This window comes from Bufo bufo, chromosome 4 (genome assembly GCF_905171765.1).
Source record: "Bufo bufo chromosome 4, aBufBuf1.1, whole genome shotgun sequence".
NCBI lineage: Eukaryota > Metazoa > Chordata > Amphibia > Anura > Bufonidae > Bufo > Bufo bufo.
The window spans coordinates 80,253,301-80,266,972 of record NC_053392.1 but is presented as its reverse complement, the minus strand read 5'-3'; the positions used below and the strand labels follow the sequence as shown (position 1 = coordinate 80,266,972).

Here is a 13,672-nt window from a genome sequence, read left to right as displayed (position 1 = left end):
CTCTGGAGTCCTGACTGTTCAGCGATCTGAAGCAGGGGGCCCTTAAGAGCAGGGATGGCCAACCTGAGGCTCTCCAGCTGTTGCAAAACTACAACTCCCAGCATGCTTAGACTGTCTAAGCAGGGCATGATGGGAGTTGTAGTTTTACAACAGCTGGAGAGCCTCAGGTTGGCCATGCCCCCTTTAGAGGATCGGGGCCCTGGGCAATTGCCCAGATCTCCCCCCCCCCCCCAACGCCGGCCCTGCAGACTGTTTAGCGATCTGAAGCAGGGGGCCCCTTAGAGGATTGGGGCCCTGGGCAATTGCCCAGTTTCCCCCCCCCCCCCTCCCCCATGCGCCAGCCCTGACTGCGAAATAAGGATCCTGTGAGTGAGCATGTTTATAAAGTTGTTGCCCAGAAGTATAATGGCATAGTGGTGGACTAGTGGCCAAAAGTGTAGTGACTGGTTCTCTTTAAGTGGGTTCTCCTCCTTTCATTAAGTGATGGCCTGTCCTAAGAATAGGCCATGACTTGCTGTAGTGGACTGAAGTCGTTATTGCAGCACTGCTCCCAGAGAAGAGCTGTAGTGATGAGCTCAGTCCACTACAAAGTAGACAGAGTTGGAGGAGTTGTCTGCCTCCAATGCTGGAGCTACCGTATTCTCAAGCAGCTGATCGATGAGGATACAGGGTGTCGGACACCATCTGATCAGCAATTGATAAGCTTAGAACAAGAATGAACTCTCATCGTCACACAATAAAAGAAGAATGGAAGCATTTATCTGTAGAGAAACAAATTTAAAGCCATGACCACAACATCACAAACATGAAAGTGTTGATATTAAAAGGAAATTTCAGACCTCAGAAGGACAGGACAATCTGGGAATACAAGCTCATGACTACCTATGACACACATAGATCAGTAATGACTGTGTCTCATGGATTTATGTTCTTCTACATCTCTTAAAGAATGTTCCCCTTAGACCTCCTGGGTTCAGTGCATTCAATAGAATGGATATCTATTATAGGACAATAAAACTTTCACACTCCTTATCTATAACTGCTACAACAATTTACTGCTATAACTGTTTGTTTCCTCCTCCACTTTGATCTGTATATTCATTTGTCTGTACTTTATATATTTGCAGACTTTGTGACCTGAGTGACTTGGAGTACCTTGACGAAGAGTTCCATCAGAGTCTACAGTGGATGAAAGATAATGATATCCATGATATTCTAGATCTAACGTTCACTGTCAATGAAGAAGTGTTTGGTCAGGTAAGGAAAGTCCTATAAGCCACAAGCATATTATATTGTATATATCATCTAAATATAAAAAAATTACACAGTATAGAGCAAAATGTATAATAGTCGAAGAAGCATAAAACATAATGAATTGTGTATTACTATATGGAAATGAATTGGCTACTACTCAGTGGTGAACAGTGTAATATACTATATACGCTAACAGCATGTTAGAAATATGTGAGAATACACAGAGCGCATTTATGCTAGGCTACAATAAAATGGCTGCCATTGCTAAAACATTCTCAACTCAAGTTGTTTTCATACAAGTTTATAGGATCCACCTTTTCAGCTGAGACGCTAGGCACAGTATGTAGCCCCTTGGTTTTGGGAACTCTGGCCGACTGCATTGCTTTCCTCCTTGTGGGGTTTTTCCCCTAAAAGCAGTTTGGTGGAAAGATTCTCTTATGCACAACTAATCTGCATACAGTCTTATGCCATATGCCTAAGGATTGACAATGCAGGATAAAAATATATTTTTTTAAGATTACAGAACGCGAGCTCAAACCAGGGGGAGCTAACATAGTAGTGACTGAGAAGAATAAAAAGGAATACATTGAAAAAATGGTAAAGTGGAGAATTGAAAGAGGTGTTGTACAGCAGACAGAAAGCCTTGTGCGTGGATTTTATGAGGTAAGTTTATTTATTTTAAACGTTGACATTAAAGATGTTGTCCCTATATTGGCATTTAATAAAGTGGATTACAAAATTAAAAAAATGCTGCTCGCCAGGGCCGGCTCCAGGTTCATGTGGGCCCTTGTGCAATAAATCCCAGTGGGCCCCCATGAGGCATTTTTTTACATCTACATGTCCCCCTGTGGCTCCCATACAATATAATGACCCCCAGTGGCCCCTATACAGTATAATGACCACTAGTGGCCCTTCACACAGTATAATGAACCCCCAATTCCCCCCCCCCCCCCCGTATAATGACCCCCAGTGGCCCTGCATTCAGAATAATAACCCCCATTTTCCCCCATTCAGAATAATGACCCCCCAGTAGCCCCCACACTGGGGGAACACTGTATGGAGGGGGCTCTGGGGGTCATTATACTGAATGGAGGGTCATTGGGGATCATTATACTAAATGGGGGACACTGGGGGTCATTATACTATGAAAAGGGCCTTCACAGTATAATGACCCCACAGTGGCCCTCCATTCAGAATAATGACCCCCAGTCGCCCCCACACTGGGGGTTATACTGTATGGAGGGGGCACTCGGGGTCATTATATTGAATGGGGGCTCTGGTGGTCATTATACTAAATGGAGGGTCAATGGGGATCATTATACTAAATGGGGGGCACTGGGGGTCATTATACTGTGTAAGGGGCCCTCACAGTGTAATGAATGACCCACCAGTGGCCCCCTCACATACCTATCATTGCTGGAGCGGAGGGGAGACGGCGGTCCTGTCATTCACTAACCGCAGCTCCCTGCGCTCCTTCTCTCCTCCGGCCCGCTGCAGCAGTGGGCCAGGCCTGGAGGAGAGAAGGAGATGTGCAGTGATGTAGCTAGAACTGACTGGGCCCCACAGAAAATTTTAGTATGTCCCCCGCCCCCCCAGTGGGTTCACATCACGTTTTTCCTATCGGTTTGATGTATACAAATGTGCAGCACTCCATGTTTTTGTATCCTGCAGAGTCCAGTAAAAAATGCATACGTTAAGGTATATGTTTTTTTCTACCATGGAACTGTATGGTGAACGGACGTCACTGTACGGCATCAGTCTGAGGCATCTGTCAATGCATACATTTTTGGTATTCATTAAATGGATGGCAAAAATAGGATGTGAACCCAGCCTTAGTGTCAGAATAAGCACCAGTACACAGCGGAGAAGCGAGGCGGAGAGGGGAGGCCGCCATGTACTGACAGAGCGCTACCTGGTCCTGGTGGTCAGGGATGAGGACTGTGTTTCCCAAGGATCATTTTCTGCTGGGAAATACAGGGCACAGTATAATACACTAGAATCTATATAATATACAGATATTAGCCCTCCCCCCGAATAATAATACAATTAGGGGGTCATTTATTATATAGAAATACGTCTATGTTAGGCGTATATCTGACACAGATTGTGGCGAAAAGGTCCTTAGCACCGCAATCTGCATATTTTCTCGCTCATGCCAGCTCTAAAAAAAGTGGTGTGGGCAGGAAAGGGGATACAGTTATGGCCATGCAGATATTGGATACCACCGCCATATAGTGATGAAACCGCCATACAATGATAAAACCGCCATACCGTGACCGGATAAAAGGGTATAAGAGGGCACAGTACAGGCAATGAGTAGGGGCACTGCACAGGGTGTGGTAAGAGGGCACAATGCAGGGTATAAAGGGGCACAGTACGGGGTGGGGGGCACAGTCACATGACCCTGTGACGTTAGAAGGTCCTTATGGTGAATGCGGTTCAGATGCCACCATTATGAGAGGCAGAGGAGTGAGACAAGGGCCCTGGATGGACAGGAGGGGTGGACACAGCAAGTAGGTGGAAGGGGCTCTGAGGGGGATTCATACAAGTAGTGGCAGGAGGTCTGTGCAGGGCAGCAATAGGAGATAGGAGGGTGGGACAGGAGCTCTGGATACATGGGGGAGGAAAGGAGATGGCAGGGGCTCCATGAGGATGAGATAGGACAGGATATGGGGGGGGGGGGCAGGTGTCATGGAGACAAACAGCTTAATGAAACAGTAAAACCACTAAATAGAATGAAGCAGCAGATCGAAGATTCCCCCTTCCTTCTGTCCCACAGAGAAGAGACAGTCACAGTGCAGACTCACTCACAGACTGTCTTCACACTTCTCTGCTCCAGCCCTGCGGTCTCTCTCCTCAGGCAGCTTGTCCTGTGTAGAGGGGGCGTGTCCCGTGTAGAGGGGGCGTGTCCTGAGTCTCTGCAGCAGCCGGACCCATGTGACTCAGAGGGCCCACCAAAGGGGTACTGCGTAAGTGAAATGACAGCAGTGAGAGCTTCCATCTGTATTGATGGAAGTGCTCATAGCAGCTCAGCGGGCCCCCCCAGGAGCATTGGGCCCCGGCACTTGCCCGGGGATGCCGGGTTATGACGCCGGCCCTGCTGCTCGCTAGTGTCATTTTCACCCTTTTTTCTTTTTACTCACCTCTCTGGAGATATGCCTCTCTGTTTCTGTGGGCGGGCAGCAGCTCATTTCCTGTGTCAGCCAAGCACCTGCATCTCTCACGAGTACATTGCAGTCAACTCTTTTTAAAAGGGGTTTAAAGGGCTATAACTAAATGCTAGCATGCAGACAACCTGTGGAAGGAAGATCATTTCACCAGTACTTACCCCTCCAATGCACCGCCCATTCTGTGATTTGGGCTGTTTTTACATAACCACCTAACTCTGGCTATGGGCTCCTCCACTCACGCATCGACTGGATCTGCTCCTGTTCAGTTGCATGTGCAAAGCGGGTACTTGATGTTTTGTCATGGCTGCTAGCTACCTGCAGCTTCCAGGATTTTAGGTGATCTTGGCCATTGAACCCCTCATATAGCCCATAGCATATAGATATAGAGAAAATATAAAAATAAACATAATTGGTATGCCACTTCTGAAAATGTCCAAAATATAAAAATACTGTATAATGTTATTTATCATGTCTGTGCCAAGATTGTCGCTTTTTGGTTAACTCTCCACTCCCAAAAATTTAATAGAAAAAGATTTTAAAAAAGGAGCATGTACCAATAAAATGGTACGAATAAAGGCTGGTCAGAGTGAAGAGGCAGATGGTTGGGCATTTGTTGAAATGCCAGCAGTGTAAGACAGCCCTGTTACACAATGTTTGTAAAGTGTGTAAATTGCTTTTGACTTATTCAAGTTTCTTTCTGTTGTTAAAATGCACAAAATATATATAGTAAAATGTTCTAGGAGGCCTCAGAATGTCTTTCATTTCCTTGCTTTTTGCAGGTGGTAGACGCTCGCCTAGTATCAGTTTTTGATGCAAGGGAACTTGAGCTAGTTATAGCGGGAACAGCAGAGATTGATTTGAGTGATTGGAGAAGCAACACAGAATACAGAGGAGGTAAAGGAACCTTCAGTGATGTTTCCACCATACTGTAGTAATCCAGCTGTTCTGAATTACACCTTAACTTTCAATGCTTAGCTTTGGTTTGTTGAAGATTGTCAGGGAATTTTATAATAGCAATTTTCTAATATACATTTAGCATCACAACTTCTCCATGAAGAGGGAACGATATAAAAAGTAACCTATGTGTAGGAGTATAAGTAAATTTTTTAATGGGCTCCCGAGCAACTTCCCCACAACTGCCTTCCCACAGCTAGTCATACCTTGCCTTATATCCCCCCCCCCACCCACTCAGTCATGTAAAAAATATGAAAATAAAATCCTTACTAGAACTGGACAGGAGAAGGAGTCAAGTGCTTACCTTACAGTACGCTGCCTGGACTCTATATTCCCCCTTAGTGCCCCCTCTTCACACTAGTAATGCCCCCTTGTGCCCCAACACAGTGGAATGCGTCCTTAGTGCCCCTACACAATAATTATAGCCCCTTGTGCCCCCACACAGTAGAATTAATTTTAATGCCCAAACACAGTAGAATTCGCCCTTAGTGCCCCCTTACAGTAGTGGTGCCTCCTTAGTGACTCCCTTATACTAGTGTAGTCCCTGTAGTGTTATTAATAAAAAAAGTAATACTCACCTAGCCCGGTTCCCCCAGTGAACAGAGCACATAAAGCTGTCCATGGCTGCAGGTAATAATGAAGGACGTAGACTGCAGCCAAACGAGTCTGGCTTTTGTGTTTGTCATCCATTAAGGGCTGGGCCTCGCCTGCTAGTACACAGAAAACACAGTAATCATTAGTCAAGCCCGGGCCTGCAGTAGCCGCTACGACCGCAACGGAGGTTCCACCCCTGCCTATGGGCTATGGAGAATCTAAGATGTGCCTCTCTGCCATGCAGGTTATTATTTAAAGGGAGCAATGCGAAGACTAATATTATCTTTGAGGATTCCTATTAATGCACTTAAATAAAATAGAACAGTCATGATTTTTTTAGTATTTTGGTGGAAGGAGGGTTTTATAGTCGGCACATTTCTAATTTTTTATATATCAAAGGCCAAAATGTCAATAGGTGGCCACTAACCGTCTTAAAATAAAAACAAAATGCCACATTGGTGTAATAGAGGTTAATGAAGTTGACCTGTTACCTCTTTATTGCCCTTAGGTTACCATGACAATCACATTGTTATTCGGTGGTTCTGGGCGGCTGTTGAAAGATTTAATAACGAGCAACGCCTGCGACTGTTACAGGTAGGTGCATAGTTGCCAACCGTCCCGAATTTGCCTGGACTGTCCCTGATTTTCAGAGACAGTTTAAGTAAATTTGCTCTGTCCCGGGCTGAAAATGGGCAGGGCTAACACAAGTGGGTGTTTCCTGGTGGGTTTGAGGGTGTTCTTGTGGGTGGGGCATATATACCCCGATTTTACCAACTGAAATGTTGGTATGGTAGGTGGAAAGTGAAGGTTTACTGATATGTAGTAAGCTGCAGTCTTGAGTAAAAAGAAGGTGAACACGATCGTATGTACTGTGTAGAAGGTGTTCAAGATGCACCAAAAAGTTTGTTGTTGCCACGTTTTAATGAAGTACTGCAGACATGTAAACTTAAAGCCAAAAGTGTCAGCATGTTCTATCATCTGGCACATTGGAGGCATATCGCTAGGATATGCCACCATTGCCAGATAGGTGCGGGTCCCACCTCTGGTTGGATACAGTAACAGGAGTTGCTACATATAGAATGGAAACAACCAGAGTGATTTGTTTACATGGTGAAAATGGGTCAGGAGGGTCAAAACTGAAAAAAAAAAGCATAGGTGAGTACATACAGGAGTATGCCATAGTAATCAAATTTTTTGTGATCTGTTGCTTCATTCTACAGAAAAAGTATTTTTAATCCATATGCAAATGAGAAGGTAAGTGCACTGCGGGAGGGCCCGAGCCTCTATGTGTACCCTTGCTCCTCCTGTTTTCTCTGCCAGCCTCCTTCCTTTCCTTCTTGATGGACATGGCCAGGCGAGATGACTAAGCAGAAACCTGTCCCTGCCAATCCAGAGGGAGGGGCTGTCAGAGGAAGCAGGAGGAGCCAGGGTGCACATATAGGCTTGGGCCCACCCTCAGTGCACTTAACTCCTTATTTGCATATGGATTAAAAGGTTTTTTTTTTAAATCCAGAATAAAGTAACGGATCGCTAAGTGAAAGGGATCATTACATTCAGCTGAGCTAGACCTACAAGACAGTGTACCTGGTTTACCAATGAATTTCCCAGTGACAGACCCCATGACACATCTACCACAAAGTTAGATAACTCCCTTTCTATATGTATGTGCTCCAGTGCAGAGAATACATATCACCATCCAGTAACCTGATAACAGTTCAGATATCTAATGATGACATCACAGAGAAGTCTGATATCAGGTCTTTGCCTCCACTTTTTATTATTATACGGATATTAGTCTCATATCATGTATAATCATCATCGCCTAATCTACTGTATTTCCAGGAGGTTTTGTTATTATAGATTGTTTATTCTTTCTTTTTTGGCAGTTTGTAACTGGTACATCCAGTATCCCATATGAAGGCTTTGCATCTCTCAGAGGCAGCAACGGGCCCCGGCGATTCTGTGTGGAAAAATGGGGGAAAATAACTGCTCTTCCCAGGTAATCAACACAGATTTAGGCTACTTTCACATTAGCGTTTTTCTTTTCCGGCATAGAGTTCCGTCCTAGGGGCTCTAGACCGGAAAAGAACTGATCAGTTTTATCCCCATGCATTCTGAATGGAGAGCAATCCGTTCAGGATGCATCAGGATGTCTTCAGTTCAGTCATTTTGACTGATCAGGCAAAAGAGAAAAAAACTGAAGACTTGCCTGAATGCTGGATCCGGCATTTTTTTTCCATAGGAATGTATTAGTGCATTCAAAATACCGGAGTGCCGGATCCGTCCTTCTGGTCTGCGCATGCGCAGACCTCTAAAAATGAGGAAAAAAAATAAATACCTGATCCGTTTTGCCTGATGACACCGGAAAAACTGATCCGGTATTGCAATGCATTTTTCTGCCTGATCAGGCATTTTTCAGACTTAGGGCTCTTTCACACTTGCGTTCTTGTCTTCCGGCATAGAGTTCCGTCGTCGGGGCTCTATGCCGGAAGAATCCTGATCAGGATTATCCTAATGCATTCTGAATGGAGAGAAATCCGTTCAGGATGCATCAGGATGTCTTCAGTTCCGGAACGGAACGTTTTTTGGCCGGAGAAAATACCGCAGCATGCTGCGCTTTTTGCTCCGGCCAAAAATCCGGAACACTTGCCGCAAGGCCGGATCCGGAATTAATGCCCATTGAAAGGCATTGATCCGGATCCGGCCTTAAGCTAAACGTCGTTTCGGCGCATTGCCGGAGCCGACATTTAGCTTTTTCAGAGTGGTTACCATGGCTGCCGGGACGCTAAAGTCCTGGCAGCCATGGTAAAGTGTAGCGGGGAGCGGGGGAGCAGTGTACTTACCGTCCGTGCGGCTCCCCGGGCGCTCCAGAGTGACGTCAGGGCGCCCCAAGCGCATGGATCATGTGATCACATGGATCACGTCATCCATGCGCATGGGGCGCTCTGACGTCATTCTGGAGCGCCCCGGGAGCCGCACGGACTGTAAGTATACCGCTCCCCGCTCCTACTATGGCAACCAGGACTTTAATAGCGTCCTGGGTGCCATAGTAACACTGAACGCATTTGCGTTTTTCCGGATCCGGCGTGTAATTCCGGCAAGTGGAGTACACGCCGGATCCGGACAACGCAAGTGTGAAAGAGGCCTTATTAGGATCCTGATCAGTCTGAAAAATGCCTGATCAGTCAGAAAAAATGACATACGTTTGCATACAGTTTGCCTGATCAGGCAGGCAGTTCAGGCAACGGAACTGCCTGCCGGAATCAAACAACGCAAGTGTGAAAGTACATAATTATTGTTATCCTGTTTTGTTTTTTTTAAACCATACTTAACAACTAAAAACCCGGTATCCCTCCATGCTCTCCCCGGTTATACAGTAAGGGGTACATTGGGAAATATCAAGTCAGACAAGGCAAGAGATGAAGAATATACTTATTGTTCAGGCTCTTAGTTTTTAGTCCAACAAAAAGGATGATAATTTCTGGATACAATGGTAAATATTACCTATTACAAAATGCAGCCATACTTCACCTAACGGGTATTCTGCTCAAAGGATAAAAAAAAGCACCAAACACCGTTTGCCACAGGTGTGTAGACAGCAGCCCTGCAGTGTCAGGACATGGACCTCTTCAGCCTAATAAAATTATATATTTTGGCTATATATTTTGTTGAGGTTGAGGGATCGGTCCCCAACCAATGCAAGGCAATGACCGTGTGGCCCTGGTACAACATTCTACCCAAAATCCCCACGACCCAAAGAATAAGCTGCAGAGTATCCATCCAGTAGGGTCCCAAAAGACAACACTTCCTCATCGTGCATTATATGCGCCCCTTCTTTCTCACATCTAGGACACTTGGGGGGTTCAGCCCTCGCTCCTATTCTTTGCAGAACTGATAGCATCTTATAGACAAGGTGCAACAAAAAGTGCTGAGGTTAAAAGTTGTCCAGAGTCTGGATACACGCCAAATTGTACTGCCTAGCGCAGTCGTAGAGTCCTATAGTTAGGTTCACTGTGTTCTCCTGCACCTCTATTACATGGCGGAGCTGCAGATACTGAAACGAAAGCTCAAAGCTTCAAACTATGCCCGATTCATACATGTCCTTTAATCTATACACCTCTGGTAATGTAGCATTATGCCTTGGCGAGATGAAACTAGTGCATCCTGTGATATTGTAAAATGACTTCATCTTGTCCCAAACTTGACACAGGGGCATTGTGGGAGAGTGATCCAGGGGCCTGCCACCCATGCCAAATTCAAGCAGGTATATTGGTGGTCATCCACCCAATGAAATTGGTTCCCCTGATGCTCCAAGTAAGGTCAACTGGTCCCAGCCTGAAACTGAAAGCCAAAAAACAGCCAGAGTTCTTGGACAACCTGCAAGCAAGTGCGGATGCGGAGCGATTTTCACGCACGGTTGCTAGGAGACGATCGGGATGGAGACCCAATAATTATTATTTTCCCTTATAACATGGTTATAAGGGAAAATAATAGCATTCTGAATACAGAATGCATAGTAAAATAGCACTGGAGGGGTTAAAAAAAAATAATTTAACTCACCTTAAGCCACTTGATCGCGAAGCCCGGCATCTCCTTCTGTCTCCTTTGCTGAACAGGACCTGTGGTGAGCATTAATTACAGGAAAATTACCTGTGGTGACGTCACTCCGGTCATCACATGATCTTTTACTATGGTGATGGATCATGTGATGACCGGAGTGACATCACCACAGGTCATTTTCCTGTAATGAATGCTCACCACAGGTCCTGTTCAGCAAAGGAGACAGAAGGAGATGCCGGGCTTCGCGATCAAGTGGCTTAAGGTGAGTTAAAATATTATTTATTTATTTTTAACCCCTCCAGCGCTATTTTACTATGCATTCTGTAATCAGAATGCTATTATTTTCCCTTATAACCATGTTATAAGGGAAAATAATACAATCTACAGAACACCGATCCCAAGCATTACAATCTTTTGCACTCGCGCAGAAAAATCGCGGGTGTTCCCGTAACGCTCCCGTACATTTTCCCGCAACGCCCGTGTGAACCCAGCCTTACAGTTCAGAACGGCATTCACTGTTCTCCTTATGGATGGGATCATTTCAGATTTGGATGACGGTTACACCCATAACAATTAGTTTATTACAACGTATCAGAATATGAAAACAATAAACTGAAGGTTCTATTTCTTCTTCTTTTTGCAGAGCCCATACGTGTTTTAATCGCCTTGATCTTCCGCCATATCCTTCATTTTCTATGCTGTACGAGAAACTGTTAACAGCCGTAGAGGAAACAAGTACATTCGGCCTTGAATAGTCTTACAGACGTCTCAAAATCAAAAATGACCCTCGTTTTGTAACAAGAAGCTTTTAAATCCATGAACTTACGTGGATATAGCCACAGAGGTATAAACAAAAAAAAAACATACAACAGGAAGACGTCAGCGGCCAAGACTATAAGGACGAATTGCATCAAGGATTACAATGGAAATGATTAATAATATTAAAATAGTGCACACTGGAATCAATGGACGTAGACTTATATAATGCATTCCAATTTCTACAGGTAATGTTTAGGTGCTTGCATGGTACGCATCTTCAGTTTTGTTACACTAGCCGATATCAGTCTTTATCGGTCAGATTAACTGAATACTTAATGTGTCAAAACCTATGCATGTTTATATCTACAACCTCTTTTAGTGACTTTATCAGATTTACCTGATCTAACACAAGCAAAAAAAGGCCTGCACATTCTCTAGATCAATGTATAGTTCTTGAACAAACTGACATGGATGTTACTGCTTTCTACACATCTGTATGTCACCACCGTTTTCAAATCATCCACCCATATGCCAGCACTATACATAACGAAGTGTATTGTAAACTGTCTTATTTATTCTGTGCATCTGCAAATGTTGCAGTCACTTATATCTTTATGTATCTTGATTGATATGGTCATTATTTGCAATTATTTTTAATTTATTATAAATCTCAAAAATTGCATAAGGAAGCAGGAATCTGTGAAGCAGTATTGTAGAAGTGAACTTTATAGAAAGCCTTAAACTGAATCTTCAGGTAGAGAACAGGACATGATGATGATGATGATTTCTAAACCATGTAATAGAAAATCTGAGATCATTGCCCAAAGTAACTAATCATAGCTCAGCTTTCATTTCTTAAAGGGCATCTGTCAGCAGTTTTGTACCTATGACACTGGCTGACCTGTTCCATGTGCACTTGGCAGCTGAAGGCATCTGTGTTGGTCCCATGTTCATATGTGTCCGCATTACTGAGAAAAAATATGTTTTAATAGAGGGTTGAGCGATTTTGGTTCGGATTGCTTTTAAAATAATGAGGCACGAAGCTGAGTTCAGCTTAGTCTTTTGATACAGTAATTTATGCAAGGAAACCAACTGACACATGATAGAAACGAGACGAAGTAAGTCTCACGATATTTGCAGAAACTTCGGAAAGACCTCCAAGGAGGGCATACATTTTACAGTAGGACGGAGTCCATATTACGTTTTAAACGAATTGGGTTCAGATACAGAAATCCGAACCCGATTCGCTCAATCCTATTTTAATATATGCAAATGAGCCTTAAGGAGCAATGAGGGCATTGCTGTTACACCTAGAGGCTCTCTGTTTTAGCACTCCCAGATGCCGTGGTCATATTTCACCTGGGCATCTGAGGGGTTACATGTCTGCAATTGGCATTACCACCGATTGCAGACAGCCTCGGGCCTTTACTGTGTAAAGCAGCAGAAACCTGGCGGTTATGGTGGCTGATGTGCTCAAAGTGCAGAGGGCGCTGCAGTTGCAACTCCCCTATTGCTCCTAAAGGCTCATTTGCATGCAAATAATGGCAGGTTTGCTAAAGGAGGCTCATGTCATTGTCACTATGCTAAAAAGAAAACAATCAGCCCTGGCATTTTACAGTATTCGAATAGTAATCATGCGAGGAGCCATGGCGACAGATGCCTGTTGTAACCTCGCACTGCACATGTGTGAAAAAGATTCTGGTGCAAAGTAGAAATGGATGGGTGCACACTCATATTCTTCTCCATAGAGAAAGATGGACTGTATTTGTAATGAAAAAAAAAAGCTGTATGAAGAGGCTGCAGCGCTCTAGTGAGCACCGTGGCCTCTTCCTTGGAAAGTGATGTCACGTAGCCTAGGTGCAGCTCGGTCGAGTGAATGGGGCTGAGCTGCAATACCAAGCAAAGCCACTATACAATGTACGGCGCTGTGCTTGGTGAGGTGCGAGGAGGCCGCGACACTCAATGGAGCACCACTGCCTCTTTAAACAGCTTATCAGGAGATAGACCTATCATATACTGATGACCTATCCTGAAGATAGTCCTTCATATAATAATCCCTCAAAAACCCCTTTAAATCTTGCTGTCCATCACGAACAGGACTGGAGGTCCCCTTTAAGGCTTTAATGGCATAATAACATAGTAACTGCATAATAGTCCTGACATATGCATTTTATTCTTCTTATTTATTTACTAGATATATTTTGGTATTTATAAATACATTTGTCACTCTGTATTCCACGGTCTGCTTTATTGAGCAGGTTTGTAAGGTGTTTTTTTTTTTCTTTGAAAGTGGGAAAAGCATCTTGGGTCCCTGTATTTTCTTGTAATGTATATGTACTGATGAATGTTTCATAAGTAACTGACTTTTGATATCGGCACAT

General features: G+C 44.2%; 1 protein-coding gene across 3 annotated transcripts in view; it reads left to right on the top strand.

Annotated features, from left to right (window-relative positions):
- HECW2 (HECT, C2 and WW domain containing E3 ubiquitin protein ligase 2) overlaps nucleotides 1-13,062 on the top strand; it is a 222,162-nt gene extending 209,100 nt beyond the window's left edge. For all 3 annotated transcript variants that reach the window (XM_040427416.1, XM_040427415.1, XM_040427417.1), the window contains 6 exons: nucleotides 1,128-1,257; nucleotides 1,771-1,917; nucleotides 5,204-5,318; nucleotides 6,481-6,566; nucleotides 7,859-7,971; nucleotides 11,176-13,062. In XM_040427416.1, coding sequence (XP_040283350.1) covers nucleotides 1,128-1,257; nucleotides 1,771-1,917; nucleotides 5,204-5,318; nucleotides 6,481-6,566; nucleotides 7,859-7,971; nucleotides 11,176-11,287 — 703 coding nt within the window. In that variant the 3' untranslated portion in view covers nucleotides 11,288-13,062. The remainder of the gene's footprint in view (nucleotides 1-1,127; nucleotides 1,258-1,770; nucleotides 1,918-5,203; nucleotides 5,319-6,480; nucleotides 6,567-7,858; nucleotides 7,972-11,175) is intronic.
- Nucleotides 13,063-13,672: the final 610 nt, after the last annotated feature.